We start from the raw sequence: 20,787 nt of genomic DNA on the forward strand, positions 1-20,787 counted from the left end.
CATCTTAGATTAAAAAATAGAGATAAATGGAAGAATGTAAGAAATAAAGATATTTAATTATTTTATATAAGAAGTCTAGAGGGGGCAGTTCCAGCATTTATGTAGCAACCCTATGTCCACGATGTTGCTGAGATTCTCTTGATTGTAACCAGTAAAGAGAGCTTATAGTTCATTCTTTTGCGTGGAGGTAACTTGGGGGTAAGAAGAACAGATGTGTTTTGTATTGGGATAGAATATACTTTGTCCTTGTTAGGGTCTGTCTTTCTATAAGAAGTGACAGTAAAATTTTCCCTCATTTCTCAGAGGCCAGAATATGGTCCTCTTAACAAAGGGGAATAGGATTGCAGTGGCTGTCATCAGTTATTCATGATTCATCCCCTTGGGACTGGAGAAGGGGCCTACTTCCTCTAAGACAAAAGGGATAATCTGCCTTTTACAACATGTGAGAAATAAAGGCAGTGACTGTTTCATAGGCAGTAAAATGTGCACAATATCAACTTTTTTTAAAGGTTTTTTTTTTTGAGTAGGCTCTTTATATATCATTTATTTAAATTTCCACATTGCTTTCTCTTTTTTATTTTAGTTTGTTAACAGGAACTTTTAGCTTTTATGTAAAATTAGGATTATTGCCTTTTAATTTCTAGGTTAGAAGGAATCTCTTTACCTCAGGGTTTAGAAAACCTTTAAATTTCATCTAATTTTCTTTATAGTTTGGTAATATGATTTATCAACAGGAAATTCTCATTGATAGAATTTTAAGGTATTCAATTTTTTTTAATTTTTAGGGAACCTAGAAAAGTTATTCTTCATCGTGGCTCGACAGGACTTGGTTTCAACATTGTAGGAGGTGAAGATGGAGAAGGAATATTTATTTCCTTTATTTTGGCTGGAGGACCTGCTGATCTTAGTGGAGAACTCAGAAAAGGAGATCGTATTATATCGGTAGGATGTTAATCATAGTAATGTTTTTTTGTTATTTTAACTGTGACCTATTAGTGATTAAAAGTTTAGGGTTTTATGTCCTAAAGTTATGGGAGGTATTTTAACTGTCTTCCTAACATTTTGCAACTTAATTGCAGAATTACAGTGTTGACAGAGAACATATTCTGTATAATAGGTTTTCTTTTGGAATTTGACTTGTAAGAGGTCAGTCTTTATAAATATTCTTGAAGAAAGTGTGTATTCTCTATTTGTTGATTGCAAAATTTTCTGAATGTCTATTAACCTTGTTACTTGCATGATTCATATCTTCTTTATACTTCAGTTAGTTGTCTGCCTTATCTATTACTAAAAGAGACTTTCTAAGTTTATCTGGTGAGTTTAACAGTTTGTCTTGGCAGTGATGTTTTTAAAACATCATTAGATGCATCTAAGTTTAGAATCGGCATTCCTTTATGATTTATGACTTGGAAGATTTATATCATTACCTAATGACCCTCTTTACTTGTAATAATAATTTTTACTCTGGAACCTAGGGTCCATGAGGACTCGGGTTCAATCTATGGCCTTGCTCAGTGGGTCAAGGATCTGGCATTGCCGTGAGCGGTGGTGTAGGTCTCAGATGTGGCTCAGATCTGGCATTGCTGCGGCTGTCGTGTACGCCGACAGCTATAGCACAGATTCGACCCCTAGCCTGGGGACTTACATATGCCACAGGCACGGCCCTAAAAAGACCCAAAAAAAAAAAAAAAATAGAAAAGAATCAGTGGACTTGAATATAGGTAAAAGAAAGTTTCCAAACTACAGCATAAAGGAAGGGGGTAGGGAGAAATTGGGAAGAAAAAAAACAGACAGAGCATTCAAGCTCTATGGGAAATAAAGAGGAGACAGAACCTTTGAAAACATAATGACAAAGAACTTTCCAAAACTGATGAAAGATATCAACCCACAGATCTATGAAGCTCAGCAAATCCAAAGCAGAATACCTACAAAGCAAACCAGACCTTGATACATCATAAAGTGCTAGAAAGCTGTGCTTAAATAGCACATGTTAAAAGCAAACATAGAAACATGTTACATATATAGGAACAATACAAATGACAGCTGCTTCTCACTGGAGATACTAGAAAGCATAAAGCAATTGAACAGTATCTTGGTGAAAGAAAAAACTGTCAACCTAGAATCCTATGTCTGGTGGACATTAGTCATCAGAAATTACTGAGACATTTCATGATAATAAAAGCATCTTTTCATCAGGAAGACAAATCAGAAGCTTCTGCTGTGGCACAACAGGATTGGCAGCATCTTGGGAGCCGCTGGGAAACGGGTTCAATCCCTGCCTCGGCACAGTGAGTTAGGCATCCGTCATTGCCACAGCTGCAGCTTAGGTGGTAACTGTGGCTCCAATCTGATTCCTGGCCTGGGAGCTGCATATGCCACAGGACAGCCCAAAATGACAAAAAAAAAAAAAAATCAGTCCTCAGTGTGTATATACCTAATAATCTGTTCAAAAATCATGAAACAAAAATTGCTGGAACTAAGGAAAGAAATGGGCAAATCTACAGTCAATTGGAGATTTAAACACCCTCTTCTATAATTGATAGACAAAAGAAGGAAATAACTTTAGCCTTACCACTCATTATCTACCAAAATTAACTAAGTGGATTATAGAATTAAACTTCTAGGGGGAAAAAACATATAAGAAAATTTTAATGAACTAGTATTGGGCAAAGAATTCTTCTCTTTTTTTGTCCTTTAGGGGCGTACCCACTGCATATGGAAGTTCCCAGGCAAGGGGTCAGATCAGAGCTGCAGCTGCTGGCCTATGCCACAGCCACAGCAACACTAGATCCAAGCTGCATCTGCACTCTACACCACAGCTCACGGCGATACCAGGTCCTTAACCCATTGAGTGAGGCCAGGGGTTGACCCCACATCCTCATGGATACTAGTTGGGTTTGTTACCATTGAGCAGGGCCAAGAATCAAACCCACGTCCTCAAGGATACTAGTTGAGATTTATTATTGCTGAGCCACAATAGGAATTCCAGATTTCTTAAATAGTAACAAGGGACCAACTCAGTTCAATTGTGAAAGGAAAGTCTTTTTAATAAGTGATGCTGAAACAGCTGGATATCTGTATGGAAAAATAGACACCTCAACCCAATCTTAACTCCATATGTAAAAATTAAATTTAGATTGATTTAAATCTTTTAAATCTAAATTTGAAGCTCAGAACCATAATCCTCCTAGAAGAAAACATAGGAAGATATCTTTGCAACCCTGAGGTAGACAGCAGTTTCTTGGACAAGATATGTTAAACACTAACCATTAAAAAAAGCTGCCATTAAAAACCCAAATGGGCAAACCATTACAATGGGAAAAATATTCTTAGTAAATATATCTCACAAAAGACTTATATCCAGAATGTCTAAACATCTCCCACAAAGCAGCAATGAAAAGATGTGTAACTCAAATTAAAAATGACCAGAAGTTAGCAGGTTAAGGACCTGATTTTTGTTCCTGTGAGGATATAAGTTTGATCCCTGGCCTGGCTTAGTGGGTTAAGGCCCGGGAACTTCCTTATGTAGCAGGTATGGCTATAAAAAGAAAGAAAAAAAAATAAAAGAACAAAAGACTTAAAAGAGCTATTTCAAAAAACAAGATATATGGATGTCCTAAAAGCACATAAAAAGATATTTAACATTAGGCATCAGGGGAAATGCATAAAACACAATAAACAAAGAGAGATGGAGGAATTTTGGTGGGAGTGATGTCACGTTTCTATATCTTGATTGTGGCAGCGGCTATATAATATACACAGTTGTCAAAATTCTTATCTGTAAACTAAAAAAGATTTATTTTATTGAATGTAAATTATGCCTAGGTTCAAACATTTTTAAGGACGTTACCATACCCTACCCAGTCAAATAGCTAAAAGAAAAAAAAGTGATGATAACAGACATTGGCAAGGATATGGAGTAGTTATAACTCTTATTCTTTACTAGTGAGCAAGTAAAATTGTACAGTAACTGCAAGAACTTTGGGACAAGTTTTTTTTTTAACTTTATTGAAGTGTGTTTGATTTGCAATGTTGTATTAGTTCCAGGTATACAGGAAAGTGAATCAATTGTACATATGCATATATCCACTCTTTTTCCCATATAGGTTATTACAAAACATTTAGTAGACCTCCCTGTGCTATACAGTAGGTTATTGACGGTTAGTGTGTATGTGTTATTCCCATCCTTCCAATTTATCTCTCCCCTACAGTTTCCCCTTTGGTAACATATGTTTGATTTCAAAATCTGAGTTTGTTTCTATTTTATAAATGTGTTCTTCTGAGTCATTTTTTATTAGATTCCAAAAATAAGGAATCTAATAAAATAGATTTTAATAAGTTGTTATATAATATTTCTCTTTTCTGTCTGACTTACTTCACTCAGTATGGTTCTCTCTACATCCACCAATATTGCTGCAAATGGCATTATTTCTTTTTTTATGGCCGAGTAGTATTTCATTGTATTTATGTACCACATCTTCTATATCCATTCCTCTGTCGATGGACATTTAGGTTGCTTCCATGTCTTAGTTATTGTAAATAGTATCTAGTGAACATTGGGAGTTCATGTATCTTTTCAAATTAGAGTTTGCTCTGGATATATGCCCAGGAGTGGGATTGTTGGGTCATATGGTAGTTCTATATTTAGTTTTTTAAGGAACCTCCATACAACTTTCCATAGTAGGTTCACCAGTTTACATACCCACCAGTAGTAAAGGAGGGTTCCCTTTTCTTCACACCTTTTCCAGCATTCATTATTTGTAGATTTTTTGATGATGGCTGTTCTGACTGATGTGAGGTGATATCTTATTGTAGTTCTGATTTGCATTTCTCTGATAATTAGTGATGTTGAGCCTCTTTTCATGTGGCTTTCTGCCATCTGTCTGTCTTCTTCAGAGGAATGTCTGTTTGAATCTTTTACTTTTCTTTTTATGGCCACACCTGCAGCATGTGAAGTTCCCAGCCTAGCAGTTGAATTGGAGCTGCAGCCACCCTACACCACAGCCTCAGCAATGCAGAGTCTGAGCCACATCTGTGACCTACACCGGAGTTCATGGCAACACTGGATCCTTAACCCACTGAGCAAGGCCAGGGATCAAACACACATCCTCATGGATAACAGTTGGGTTCATTAACTACAGAGCCACAATGGGAACTCCCTTTTTTGCCCATTTTTTGATTGGGTTGTTTTTTCCAAACAGAGCTGCATGACATGTTTGTTTATTTTGGAAATTAATCCCTTGTCAGTTGCTTTATTTGTAAAGATATTCTTCCATTCTGTAGGTTTTCTTTGTTTTTGTTTTTATGTTTCCTTTGCTATGCAGAAGATTTAAGGTTAATTAGGTCCCATTTGTTTGTTTTTATTTTCATTCCTCTAGGAGGCGGATCAAAAAAGATTGCTGCAATTTATTTCAGAGAGTGTTCTGCCTGTGTTTTCCCTCGAGGAGTTTTATAGTATCCAAACTTACCTTTAGGTCTTTAATCCATTTTGAGTTTATTTTTGTGTATGGTGTCAGAGAATGTTCTAATTTCATTTTTTTTTACCTGTAGCTGTCCAGTTTTCCCAGTACCAAAAACTGAAGAGACTGCCTTTTTTCTGTTGTATATTCTTGCCTCCTTAATGAAAGGTTAGTTGACCATAGATGTATGCATTTATCTCTGAGCTTTCTTTTCTGTTCCATTGATCTATATTTCTGTTTTTGTGCCAGTACCATAGTGTTTTGATGTAGCTTTGTAGTATACTCTGAAGTCAGGGAGCCTCCTTCCTCCAGTTCCATTCTGCTTTTTCAAGCTTGTTTTGGCTCTTCGGGTCTTTTGTGTTTTCATACAAATTTGAAAAAATTTTTTCCTCTAGTTCTGTGAAAAATGCCGTTCATAATATGACAGGGATTGCATTGACTCTGTAGGTTTTCCTTGGATAGTATAGTCATGTTGACAATATTGATTCTTCCAGTCCAAGAGCATGGTCTGTCTTTCCATCTGTTTGTGCCATCCTAGATTTCTTTTATTCGAGTCTCACAGCTTTCAGAGTACAGGTCTTTTGCCTCTTGAATTAAGTTTATTTCTAGGTATTTTATTCTTTTTGATGCGATGGCAATTGGGATTGTTTCCCTATTTTCTCTTTCTGATCTCTTGTTGTTAGCATACAGGAATGCAAGAGATTTCTGTGTGTTAATTTTGTATCCTGCAACTTTACTGAATTCATTGATGAGCTCTAGTATTTTTCTGGTACCGTCTTTAGGATTTTCTGTGTATAGTATCATGTCATCTACAAACAGTAGCAGATTTACTTCTTCCTTTCCAATTTAGATTTCTTTTATTTCTTTTTCTCTGATTGCCATAACTAAGACTTCCAAAACTATGTTGAATAAAAGTGATGAGCAGGGACATCTTTATCTTATTCCTGACCTTAGAAATGCTTTTAGCTTTTCACCATTGAGAAGGATATTAGCTGTGAGTTTGTCTTTATTATGACCATGTATAGTCTCTATTATGTTCAGCTATGTTCCCACATGCCTACTTTCTGGAGAGCTGGGAGTTGAATTTTGTCAGAAGCTTTTCTGCATCTGTTGAGAAGATCATATGGTTTTTATTCTTCAGACTGTTAGTGTGGTGTATCATACTGATTGATTTGCAGATATGAAGGAATCCTTGCATCCCTGGGATAAATTCTACTTCCTCATGGAATCAGGAAATCTGTCTGATTTTGATATCAGGGTGATGGTGGCCTCATAGAATTGAGCTTGGGAGTGTTCCTCCCTCTTCAGTTTTTTGGAAGAGTTTCAATAGAATAGGTGTTAACTCTTCCCTAAATGTTTGACAGAGGAGTTCCCATTGTGGCTCAGCAGAAACAAACCCAACTAGTATCCATGAGGATGTGGATCCCTAGCTTCACTCAGTTGGTTGGGATCCAGCATTACCTTGAGCTGTGGTGTTGGTAGCAGACACAGCTTGGATCCTGCATTGCCATGGCTGTAGCGTAGGTTTGTCCCTTTTATCACTTTATATCATGCCATGATTCTGGCCTGTGGAGTTTTTGCTGAAAAATCTGCTTATAACCTTATCACGTTTCCCTCATATTATTTACTGCTTTTTCCTTGTTGCTTCTAGTATTTTTTCTTTGTCTTCAGTTTTTGTCAGTTTGATATATGTCTTGGTATGTTCCTCTTTGGATTTCTCCTATCAGAGATTCTCTGTGCTTCCTGATTTTCTCAGACCCCTTTTCTCTCACCTTTCTTTCTGGGATCCCTAGAATGTGAATGTTGGTATGTTTAATGTTGTCCCAGAGGTCTCTTAGACTGTCCTCATTTCTTTTCTTTTTTCTTCATTCTCTTCCATAGCAGTAATTTCTACTCTTCTATCGTCCAGCTCACTTACTCATTCTTCTGCCTCACTTATTCTACTATTGATTCCTTCTAGGGTATTTTTCATTTCATTTACTGTATTATTTATCTTTGCTTGTTCTTTAAATCTTCTAGATCTTTTAAAAGTATTTCTTGTAACTTCTCAATCTTTGCCTCTGTTCTTTTTCCGAGATCTTGAATCATTTTTACCATCAATACTCTGAATTCATATTCAAGTAGATTGCCTATATCATCTTCACTTGGTTGTTTTTGTGAGTTTTTAATCTTGTCCCTTCATTTGAAGCATATTTTTTTCCTTCCCCGTTTTGAGAAGGGAGGTGGGATTGTGCAGGCCAGAGATCATGGCAAGCAAACCCACTGGAAGAGAGGTGGGCCAGGGATGAGACATGCAAGCTCGCTCCAGAAGGAATGGGCAAGCTAGAGGACAGAGTGAGCAGTCCCACCCAGAAGTGGGGTGGGGTGGGGATCAGGTGCATAGGGACTCACTCTGACTGGAGTGGGTAGGCCAGAGAATGGAATGAACAATCTTGCCCAGAAGAGAGGCAGGCCAGAAATGAGGCACACAAGTTCACTCAGGTGGGAAGGGTGGGACAGTGGTCCGGGCAAGCAGACCAGCCCTGGTGGTATTCTACCCTGTGGCCCACAGAGGGTTGCTTGGGAAAGGGGGCTGCAGTGTATGTTCCGCCCCTCACATACAACTCAGTAATGGCACTAAGCCTCCCTGGCTACGTAGGCTTCTTCCTCAAACATTCATGGTTATGGTACTCTGTTCTCCAGCCCCTTTTGGGTGCTTTTGCACAACCAGTTGCAGTTCTGTCCCCGAGTATGTTCTGTAAACCTCACATTTCAGCACCTTCCCAGGGGTGTATATCTCAACTTGCTTCTACTTCTCCTTTCTTTTCTTTTTCTCAGTTTTTCCCCTTCTCCTACCAGTTACATCAAGATCTGTCTTAGCCTTTAGGGTGTTTGAATTCTTCTGCCAATGTTCAGTAGGTGTCCGTAAGGATTCTTCCATTTATAGATGTATCCCCAATGAATTTGTGGGAAGAGTTAGCAACATGCCCTCCTTTTCTGTACCATCTTGATCACTCCCTAGGGGAAGTTTTAAAGAAATTAAACATAACTTTAACCTTATCACCCAGATTTTACCAAAGAAATCTTATCTTTACAAAAACAACATCAGAAATGTTCATAACAGCCTACTCATAATAAAAATCAAAACAAAATAGATGACAATGAAAAAAATCATGTTGAGTAAACAACACACCACAAAAATACGCACTATATCATTCCAGTTATAAGATAATGATGAGCAGGCGACACTAATTTGTATTGATAAAAGTCAAAATCTGATTGCTAATGATTGTACTTACTATTGTAAAGAGGCACAAAGGAGATTACTCTGTTGGTTGGTGGAAAGGTATGTTTGGGGTTGTGGTTTTATGGGTGTATATAGTTGTTGAAAATCCTTCCAACTGAACCATTTAAACTTTTAAAATAATTTACAGCATGAGAAGGGAAGTTAGTTGTAAGGAATGGATGTTTTAAAATGAAATGTTGGGTGAATTAGCTAGTTATTTAGTGAAATAAAATTAGCTTAGAGCCTCACTTCACACCTTGTGTCAAAATAAATTTTCAGTTAGCTTAAATTTTTAGGTGTGAAAAACTCAAAACAAAAATAGATGTTTTTTAAATTGTCCATGTGGAAACACTTTATATGGGTCACTGACATACTATTAGAATATGTTAGACTGACCAGCACAACCTGGATTACTCAAAATATTCCCAGTTTTAGCACTGAAAGCCCCATATCTGGAAACTCCTTTAGGCTTAGTTTTAAAACTGAATGTCCCAGAGAGTCCAGGCCAATTGCTTCCCTGATGTTACTGTAAATTAAATACTGACTTATGTTTGTCAGTATGCATCAGTAATCTTAAGTTTTTTTAATGGTTACTAAATTTCTCTAAGGAAATACTCTGAGAGAGGAATGAGAAAAAAAAAAACATGAGAAAAGATATTCAAAACTACAAGCTAAAAACCCTGGGAGTTCCCTAGTGGTGCAGTGGGTTAGGTATCTGGTGTCACTGCTGTGGCTTGGGTCACTGCTATGGTGTGGTTCAATCCCTGGCCCTGGCATACTTATTTAAGTACCTTTTTACCAAAATTTATCTGTTTTCAGTCCTCAGCCTGTATCAAGATCACCTCAAGCCTTATTTAAAAAAAAAAAAATTCCTGGATTCCATCTCCAGAGTTTTTGATTCATTATGACTTGGGATGGGATCTGATCATTTGTATTTCTAACAAGTTTCCATAAGATACTAATGTTGCTGTTCCTGGGACCAAACCCTGTGAACTCCTCTTCTAAAGACATCCCTGTTATTAATGTTCTTAATGATAACTCACATTACTGAGGAAAGTGTAAATGAGTTATTTAGGAAGCAAGGAAGTAAATAATAAGTAAATATAAATAGTAATATTTTATAAAATATTCCCTTTGATATATTCAATTTTGTTTGAGAAAGAAGCTTTTGAAATCAAGATTTAGAACAAATCTTGAACACTGTATTTTTCAGTATGGTATGAATGAAGTTTTAAATTACTATTATTTCCAATTATACCAAGCATAGTGGAAAATACAGTTGCTATTCACTGAAAACTTTATATCATGGAAAGTGACCCAAGAGACTTCAACAAAAATTTTCTCCTCCATAAAAGCAGTAAGAAAAGTGGCCAAAATTGTTAAAATAAATTTCTTCAGAACTCTAGGAAATTAACCTAAGACTTACAGCAATTCAGGAAGGGTTTACTCAAGAATAATTGCTGAATCTCCATGAGAGTGAGCTTTGTGGAGATTTAATGTGCCTACATCCTATCCCTTGCTTTCCATATCCATATTTGCCTTGAATAATAGCCCACATTTACAGTGAATGAGCATCTTTTCCAAAGAACTGTCATAATTTGCCCTCTCTGGTAGTTCTTGGAACACTATATTTTCTAGGTTCTCTGTATTTGACCTGATTCAGAGTTCCACCAGGGCAAAAGCCTTTTCCTCTGGAGTAATTGCCAAAACATTTACAGACACATTATGGCTCCCTGAGACATTGGATAACAGTTGGGGCTAACCACAGACTGATCAAAAAATAAAAACTAGAGAATGAAATCTCCATAGGGCCTTTGAAAAGCTCTGACTTATTCCTTGGTATCTAGGAGGACACATGCATGTCCTAGACTATATGCCTGCTCAGGAAAACCTGAAAAGGTTCTAAATTCTCACTTCTGGCTGAACATGAGGTTCTGTGCAAGAAGGAAGTGAAGACTAAGGCAGTGTTGTATAGCTGAATGTTGGCAGCATTACCTGACATGCACACAGCCAGTCAACAAAGAGTCTAGGTATTTAACTCTGTCCAATCATTATCTGACCATTGAGCTAACCAGGCAGAGACTTCAGTGGCATATAAAACAGAGAATACAAACTGTAGAATTGAGAAAAGTTACCAAATGGCTGTAACAAACAGTAATATTAATGAGCCCTGAATAGAAGGATAGATCTGATTTCCAGAACTGCTACATTATATTGTTTTAAATGTTAGGTTTTCTATAAAAAACTGAGACATGCAGAAAAAAAAACATACACAGAGGGTAAAAGCAGTCAGTACAAAGTCCCTAGGAAGCCCAGCATTAGATTTACTAGACATAGGCTTTATAACAGATATTTTAAATATGTTCAAAGAACTATAGGAAGCTATGTCTAAAGACTGAAAGGAAAGTATAGGAACAATATCTTGCCAAGTAGAGTATATCAAAGAGATTTTCTATTATATAAAAAAAGGACAAAAACAGAAATTCTAGTGTTGAAAAGTACAATAAATGAAATTTAAAAACCATCTAGACAAGCTCAACAGTAGATTTTACATGGCAGAAGAATCAGCAGACTTGAAGATATGTTCATTAAGATTATCAAGGCTGGAAAACAGAAAGAAAACAGAATTAAGGAAAATTAACAGAGCCTCAAAGACCTGTGGAGTTACCATTAAGTGTACCAACTGACGTCAGAATGACGGGAGAGCGAGAAAGGGGCAGAAAGAATATTTGAATAAATTATGTCAAAAAAACTTCCCAAGCATTAAGATATTATTTATATGAAAACAGTATCACAAGAGGTGTGGAAGGCAAAGAATTATATATATAAGAGCAAAAGTTTTTTTTGTTTGTTTTTAGCCATTTAGAGTCAATGAATGGTTCCTTTTTTTTTTTTTTTGTAATATCATTGATTTACAGTTTGCCAATTTCTACTGTACAACAGAGTGACTCAGTCATACATACATATACATTCTTTTCTTCATATTCTTTTACATCATGGTCTATCCCAGAAGATTCAGTGTAGTTCCCTGTGTTATACAGTAGGACCTTGTTGTTTATCCATTCTAAATGTAATAGTTTGCATCTACTAACCCCAAACTCCCAGTCCATCCTACTTCCTTCTCCCTCCCCCTTGGCAACCACAAGTCTGTTCTCCATGTCTGTGAGTCTGTTTCTGTTTTGTAGGTAGGTTCATTTGTGCCATATTTTAGATTCCACTATAAGTGATATCATATGTTATTTGTCCTTCTCTTTCTGACATATTTCACTCAGTATGAGAATCTCTAGTTGTGAGAGCAAGAGTTTTTATATACTGTTGAAACTAAGTTGGTATTAATCCAAAGTAGATGGTTATAAAATGTTAATTATAGTTCACTTCTGGTGCAGCAGGTTAAGGATCTGATGTTGTCACTGTAGCAGCTGAGGTCACTGCTGTGGTGTTGGTTTCCTCTCTGACCTGGGAACTTCCACATGCCACAGGCATGACCAAAAAAAAGAAAAACGTTAATTATAATCTAGGGAAATCACTAAGAAAGTAACTTAAAGTATATATAATTTTAAAGGGTATTAAAATAGTACTCTGAAAAAAGATTTTAAAAGTTAGTAATGAAGGAATAAACAGGAACAAAAGACATAAGGCATAAAGAAAATATTTTTCAATAATTACATTAAAGATAACTAGATTAAATACTCCAATTAAAAGACAGGTATTGACAGGGTAGATTTTTTTTTAATACAACTATATACTTTCTACAACAGACACACTTTAGATTCAATCTTCATTGAGAATAAAAGGTTGGAGAAGATAAACTATGCAAATAGTAACCAAAACAAAATAGAATGGCTATACAAATATTAGGCAAAGACTTTAAGACAAAAATTGTTACTAAGAATCAAAGTATATTTTATAATATATGTTATATAGATTATATATGATAGATAACTGTTTATATTGTATAATTGTTGAGAAGTTCCTATTAAAACTGACTCAAGAAGAAATAGAAGCTGTAACTGTAGACCTGTAACAATGAAGGAGATTTAATTGATAATTAAAATTTCCTGCAGAGAAAAAGCTGAGGACCAGATTGGCCTCACTAGTGCAGTCTATAGAACTTTTGTTTGTTTATGTGTTTGTTTCTTAGGGCCGTACCTACAGCATATGAAAGTTCCCAGGCTAGAAGTCAAATTGGAGCCACAGCTGCTGGCCTTTGCCTCAGCTGCAGCAATGTGCAATCCAAGCCATATCTGTAACCTGCAACATGCCCACAGCAACACCAGATCCCTAACCCACTGATCAAGGCCAAGGGTGGAACACATATCCTCATGGATACTAGTTGGGTTCACAACCTGCCGAGCCACAACAGGAGCTTCAGTCCAACTATAGAACTTTTAAAGAATTAACACCAGTCATTCACAAACTCTTCCCAAAAAGGAATAGGCATGAAAAACACCCTTCAACAAGGCTAGTATTATTCTTATAACCCACCATACAAATATATCACAGAAACTACAATATCCCTTACTGATTTTTATTTAAAATCCTCAACAAAGTAGCCTCTGGATTCACCAGCATAAAAAGGGATTATACACCAGAACCAAGTAGAATTTACCCAAGGAATGCATGGTTCGTTCAATATAAGAATGCCAAAGTAAGATTCCATAGTAATAGAGTTAAGGACATGAAGCAAATGAAAAAGCTCTTGTTAGAAACCAACACCTTTTTACCATAAAAACACCAAACAAATTAGGAATAGTAGAAAATTCCCTCAACTTGATAAAGGGTATCTATGAAAATACAGTAGTTTATGTCACACTAAATGCTGAAACACTGAAAGCATTCCTTCTAAGATCAGGAACAAGACAAGGGTGTCCTCTCTTGCCACTTCTATCCAACATATACTGGAGTTTCTAGGTAGGGCAGTTAGGGAAAAAAAAAGACGTTAGCTTTCTAGATAAAAAAGAAAGAAGGGGAGTTCCCGTCGTGGCGCAGTGGTTAACGAATCCGACTAGGAACCATGAGGTTGCAGGTTCGATCCCTGCCCTTGCTCAGTGGGTTAACGATCTGGCGTTGCCGTGAGATGTTGTGTAGGTCGCAGACACAGCTCGGATCCCGCGTTGCAGTGGCTCTGACGTAGGCCGGTGGCTACAGCTCTGATTCGACCCCTAGCCTGGGAACCTCCATATGCTGCAGAAGCGGCCCAAAGAAATAGCAAAAAGACAAAAAAAAAAGAAAAAGAAAGAAAGAAGGAAAGATCATCTCTTGTTTGCAGCTGCTAAAAGAACTATCAGAGCTAATAAACAAGCTCAACAAGTTTGCAGGACAGTGGATCACTGTACAGTTTTGTTTCCGTATACCAGCGTTGAATAACCTGAGAATGAAATTAAGAAAACAATTCTATTTAAAGTGGTATCAAAAAGAGTAAATTTAGGCGTTCCCGTCATGGCTCAGTGGTTAATGAATCCAACCTGGAACCATGAGGTTTCAGGTTTGATCCCTGGCCTTGATCAGTGGGTTAAGGATCCAGCATTGCCATGAGCTGTGGTGTAGGTTGCAGACGCGGCTCAGATCCCTCATTGCTGTGGCTGTGGCGTAGGCCGGCGGCTACAGCTCTGATTAGACCCCTAGCCTGGGAGTCTCCATATGCCATGGGAGTGGCCCTAGAAAAGGCAAAAAGACCAAAAAAAAAAAAGAATTAACAAAATGGAAAAACCAAGTATGGAATATCCATATAATGGAGTATTATTCAGCCATAATAAGTAATGAAGTACTAGAACAGGCTACAACAGGGATGAACCATGAAAATAAGTAAAAGAAGCTAAACACAAATATCACATGTTATATTTATTTAAAATGTACAGAATAGACAAGTCCTTAGAGTGGTGATTGCCAAGGACTAAGGGGAGAGAGAAGAAGGGAATGAATACTAATGGTAGTGGGGTTTGAGGGAGGCTGATGAAAATGTTTTAGAATTAGAGCATAGTAAATCAAAAAACTACCATGAGATACCACCTCACACCAGTCAGAATGGCCGTCATTAATAAGTCCATAAATAAAAAATGCTGGAGGGGATGTGGAGAAAAGGGAACCCTCCTGCACTGTTGGTGGGAATGTAAGCTGGTACAACCACTATGGAGATCAGTATGGAGATACCTTAGAAATCTATACCTAGAACTACCATGTGACCCAGCAGTCCCACTCTTGGGCACATATCTGGACAAAACTTTCCTTAAAAAAAAAGACGCATGACCCGCATGTTCATTGCAGCTCTATTCACAATAGCCAAGACATGGAAACAACCCAAATGTCCATTGACAGACGATTGGATTAGGAAGATGTCTATATACACAATGGAATACTACTCAGCCATAAAAAAAGAATAAAATAATGCCATTCGCAGCAACATGGATGGAACTAGAGACTCCCGTACTGAGTGAAAGAGAAAGATAAATACCATATGATATCACTTATATCTGGAATCTAATATAAGGCACAAATGAACCTTTCCACAGAAAAGAAAAGAAAATCATGGGCTTGGACAATAGACTTGTGGTTGCCAAGGGGGAGAGGGAGGGAGTGGGGTGGTCGGGGAGCTTGGGGTTAATAGATACAAACTATTGCCTTTGGAATGGATTAGCAATGAGATCCTGCTGTGTAGCACTTGGAACTCTGTCTAGTCACTTATGATGGAGCATGATAAATGTGTGAAAATAGAATGTGTACATGTATGTGTAACTGGGTCACCATGCTGTACAGTAGAAAAAAAAATTGTGTTGGGGAAGTAAGTATTAAAAAAAATAACAATAATAGAATTGGAGCATAGTGATGGTTGCACATGCTTGTTGATATACTAAAGCAATGAATTATTAAAAATGTGCATTATATGGAAATTATATCTCCATTGTTTAAGTGTTATTTGTGTTTTGTTTTGTTTCTTACCCTGTCTATTTAGATAGTATGTCTCTCAGCACTAGGATTTCTTCTAAAATATCCTTTATTATATATTCCCTTAAAATGGTGTTACTTAAGAACATTTTTAATTTGTAGTCTTGTTAACAGATTACTGTCTTTTCAGTCTCTATAGGTTGTCTTCAGATCTTTTCTGTAGCAAAAGGATTTGATGCTCAGGAATGATTCATTAAAAATTATGATCTTTTCTGTAATAAACTATGAAAGTTTATCTACCTTTTATATTTTTTCTCTAATTTGTTCTCCTGAGGATTAAGGAGATTTTTCTTTATGTACACATTGTGTTGATTTTTTATAGCCTTCAGCTAAAGATACATTCTGTAATAAAACTGTTATTTTACATATGTTTAGATTAAGGCATTTGGACTATGATCTTCATTTGTGAGGTATATGCACATTTTAGTTAAATAATATCCTATATTTATAGATAATATAAAACATCAGGTCTTTACCTGTTTAAAATATTCTTTTATGTAAATTTTATGATCCCAAGAATTTCTAGGCTATAGTCAGATTTCTCAAAATTGGTATGTAATCTTTAACAGGTTTTAGATTAGATGCTGAAGAAACAAGCTTTCATATAAAAATTGCCTGACAGTTCTTTTTCCTTTCCAGAAATATTCAGTGACAACCCAATGTTTGCTATGTTTTATTTGATACTTCTTAAGGGGAAAAGCTAACTTAAATATTTAAAGTTTGTTACATTTCAGGTCTAGTGCTCACATTAGTTTCCTAGTAGGTTTTTCTTGTAGTGGAAAAGGTTCAGTCTCTAAAGATAGTGTACCTTGCACTGTAGTTGGTACTGGCAGCATTTCAGAAATAAGAATTAAGTTGTTTATTCTTCTGGAGTGGGATTGATCACCTCAGTGATTATTGCACCTAAGGAAGATCCTTGAGTTCAGAAAATGTCTCCTTACTCTTTTAATAACATTTACTGTATTTCAGTGTCCTTGAAATCTGAGCTTTTTAAATACTTTTAAGTAACTGTTTTCCTATTACTCCAAAAGAAGTAAGCTTTAGTTTGGGAAAGGAAGGAGGAGAAGTGAAACTGAGATGAGTAATTTTGAAAATGTGGCAGGAGTTGAAAGGATGCTACAAACCAGATGAATTTCCTTCCTTTTGCTTGAGTTACTAGTGAAATGAAGTGTGCAAAATGATGACACTTGTTGATTTTCAGGTTATCAAATTTCTCAAGTGATCGATAGGCTTCTAGAAAACCTAGGGGGAAATGTTTTGGTTTTGTTCACTTGACAGTAAACAAAGTATTTTTAGTGAATAAAACAGTTTTGATAGTAATCTTTTTTTTAACTGTACAATATCTTTTTAGTAAATCATAGCAAGAAAATATTTTAGTGATAAAATAATTGCAAGTAATTTTTTAAAATATATCCCTATTCTAAAAACAGGCTATGTGTTTTCTCTCAGCATGATGATTTTCTTTCAAATTTAAGATCTGGTTTGATTTACAGGTAAACAGTGTTGACCTCAGAACTGCCAGCCATGAGCAGGCAGCAGCTGCTTTAAAAAATGCTGGCCAGGCTGTCACAATTGTTGCACAATACCGACCTGAAGGTAATAAATTCTTGCTGTATATATTTATTTTTTATTTCAGTTTTTAGAAGTCTTCCTCTTAATGTTTAACTTCTAAACTTAACTTTCTTTTTATGTTTTTGCCTAATTTATTAATCTATTATTCATTGAGCCTGAACGTCATTCACTATCCAAATCCAAGTGTTTTTAATATAGTGTGGGAACTTGTATCTGGCAGTCCTTTGAGTATTTCACTGTTACTTGCATTAATTTTCAAGTGTTTATTTTTTTAAATTTATCATCTAACCAAACACATACCTTTTACACAGTGATTAAAAAGCAAAGATAGTAATTTTGCCAAAGAAAATTTGGTTATCCCAATTTTTTCTAACTTTTAAATTAGAGTATATTTATTTGTATGAAGGTTTAAGATATGTTTCCAGTAGCCTTTATTGTTACTTAAAGAGAAAAAAAAACAAGTTTGGGATGTCGTATGTTTCTAAATAGTGAAGTATCATGGTAATGACCTTCCCAAGTTCCTAGAGGGAGAAGGTGGCAATGGAAAATTTGAAGTCATGCCATGTTAAACATACATAAGACTCTAGTGTACATCAACATAACCACTTCACTAAAACCTCAGTGGAATTTAAAAAGCGTGAACACCCAAAAGAATATGTAATGTACTAGTTAATGTTCATAAACAAGGTGAAGAAGGAAAGAATGTTGTGACTAAAGGTGCTAGGTGAAGCATTGTATAATTTAGCAAGTTACATTTATTATTCTTTTCTTGGAGTGGAATTTATTTCTGTAACAAAACCTCTTAGGTGTTTTCCCTGATCAAAGTGGCATGTTGGGCATTGCTTGCTATTTCATAATAAAATTTTTCTTATAAACCTCAGCATTAAAGTTCAGTAACTGAATAAGAATAAATTCAGTTATGTAAGGGTTAAGTTCCAAATAAATCACATTAATCAAGCAAATAGGGACTAATGTATGAAGTCAGAATGGCAATTTATTAATTTTTGTGAGAAACAAAACTGCCAGTTGGGACTGAACATACTTTTATCTCTGGCCAACACCTTCTTGCCCTATAGGTATATTATATGGAAACCAAATTATAATCACTGGTTGCTTAATATTATATAGAAAGCCTCTCATTTTTATGTTTATGAGAAATATAGACTATTTAGATATGACTAAGGGTAAGTCAGTTATCTGGCCCTTGACCTCAAAAGCAACAAGGAAAATAAAATATAAATACATACTTCTACCCATACAGCTTCACCTCACATTAAGTAAAATATAGGCAAATGCTACTTAAGCAGGTTGAGATCTGGCAAACGCTATATGGACAGAGGGGAAGAGTGAAAACATGGAATGTTGAACAGTGTTCACTGGTAGCAGAACTTACGACAGAAAATTGTACTTCCTAAAGGTGAGGAGCTCTCTCTTTTTTTTCTTTTTTTTTTTTTTTTTTTTGCTTTTTAAGGCCGCACTAGCAGCGTATGGAGGTACCCAGGCTAGGGGTTGAAATGGAGCTACAGCTGCTGGCCTACACTGGCACACAGCCACAAAAAGCCAGATCCGAGCCACATCTGCAGCCTACACCGCAGCTCACAGCAACACCAGATCCTTAACCCACTGAGCAGGGCCAGGGATCAAACCTGCAACCTCATGGTTCCTAATCAGATTCGTTTCCACTGTGCCACGATGGGAACTCCCAGGGGCTCATTTTTGAGGTATAAAAACATACCTTGTTTATGGCATGCCATACAGAAATTGGTGTGAGCAAGTTAGAGCAGAAGCCATCCTGGATGCGGTTTCGTTTAAAGAAATAAAGAACCCATATATGGTTAAAGCTTTCTGTCCTAATAGCATTTGACAGTCTTTTGGTTTTAAAGGCTGTAAAAATAACCTGTATTTTATCTGCCTGCTGCACCTCAAACTTTCTGGTCTAGGCAAACATTCAGTAATAAGCAATTTAAAGGAACTGGCCTCGTTTTCATGCAAAAATATTAATGAGAAGAGATGGAAACATATAGCAAAGCTTAGCAAGAATTGAAGGTTAGTCACACACATACATATACACACAAAAAAATTAGCACAAATCAGATGAAAATTTGATTTTAATGTTTTTTAAAAATGTATGGATTCACTTATTTGAAAGAAGACTGCAAAGTAGATATGTAAAGAACTATATGGGAAGAGATGGCTTAACAACCAGAAGAGATTAATTTTGAGCTAGCAGAACCCAGGAGAGAAGAAGAAAGCAAACCATGTTCTTAAATCGGAACACAAAGGCAAAGAGACACTGCAGAAAAATCAGTGTTGGGAGTTCCTTTTGTGGCTCAGCAACAAACCCGACCAGTATCCATGAGGACCCAGGAGCAGTCCTTGGCATTGCTCAGTGGGTTAGGGATCCGGTGTTAATGTGGGCTGTAGTGTAGGTCGAAGACACGGCTTGGATCCCTGTGGCTGTGCATAGGCTGGCATCTGCAGTTCCAGTTCAACCCTTAGCCTGAACTTCTGTATGCCACGGGTGCTGCCCTAAAAAGCAAAAAAAGAAAAAGAAAGATAAAAGAAAATTCAATAGGGGACATAGAAGGTACAATAGGAAAAGTGAACAAAATTAAATAAAAACAACTTTAGATAGAAAAGACAGGCAATAATATATATACAGCATATACATAGACTTTCTGAAGAAAGTATATTTCTTTAAGAGAATAAATGCTTAAAATTATAATATAGTCACGAAAACTTTCCTGAATTAAAAAGAAGTGACTCTTTATACTGAAAAGACTCAGCATGATATAGAGAAAATTGACTCATAATGGTCAAAATTCAGACATACTCTCGTTAATGTTTATCAAAAAGCAGTCTTCTGAGACCCAGTTAAAAATATTAGGTTATTAATAAAGAGGTAAAAAAATCAATCAATAAAAGAACCGTTGTAATGCTTAGTGAGCCTAGATCAGAACAAGGATCATTAATTTTACTATTTTTATGTTTAGTGACTTAACTAAGCCTAATATACCCCTTTATGCTCTAGGTATACTTGCCCACTGATAGTTGGTAAGGATGGGCTACCCTTTTCCTAGAATAGTTATTGAGCTTATCTTTTGGGGTTTTGTTTTGTTTTGTTTTCTTCTATTTTGTGATTTGTACACTTCCATGTGAACCTTTCATACTTTTTCTATAGTTATATTCAAAATTTAACTATTCTAGTCTTGATTGAGCCATTTTTGTATCAAGGAGAATTTGCAGTCTACTTCGAGGATTATTCAGGTAGCTGCTATTTAGCAGACATGTGTTTCCAGGTTAGATCTTTATGTTAATTATTCTTATCTTTTTTTCCAAACATCTCCTAAACACCAGACTTTTATGTCCTATTTGATTTCTCCAACAGTATTTATCCTTAATGTTTGAAGTTGAGTATGTCTAAAATAATTCTTTTACTCTCTCAGTAAATAGCACTTCCATTGATGCTTAAATCAGAAGCCCAGGAGTCATCCTTGACCTCTCTTGCCTTTTTTCAACCTGTATGTCTGAGCCACTACCCTAACTAAA

General features: G+C 36.2%; 1 protein-coding gene across 50 annotated transcripts in view; it reads left to right on the forward strand.

The window, feature by feature from the left end:
- DLG1 (discs large MAGUK scaffold protein 1) overlaps positions 1–20,787 on the forward strand; it is a 264,467-nt gene that overhangs the window by 169,816 nt on the left and 73,864 nt on the right. For all 50 annotated transcript variants that reach the window (XR_014824577.1, XR_014824579.1, XR_014824580.1 and 47 more), the window contains 2 exons: positions 786–942; positions 17,160–17,262. Coding sequence is in view for 46 of the 50 variants with exons in the window: in XM_021070093.2 (XP_020925752.1) it covers positions 786–942; positions 17,160–17,262 (260 nt within the window). In the remaining 4 variants the exon portion in view is untranslated. The remainder of the gene's footprint in view (positions 1–785; positions 943–17,159; positions 17,263–20,787) is intronic.

This window comes from Sus scrofa, chromosome 13 (genome assembly GCF_054392235.1).
Source record: "Sus scrofa isolate SSC_HxYL_T2T_F1_AM1 chromosome 13, Sscrofa_HxYL_maternal_Yorkshire_Landrace_v2.0, whole genome shotgun sequence".
In the NCBI taxonomy this organism is placed as follows: domain Eukaryota; kingdom Metazoa; phylum Chordata; class Mammalia; order Artiodactyla; family Suidae; genus Sus; species Sus scrofa.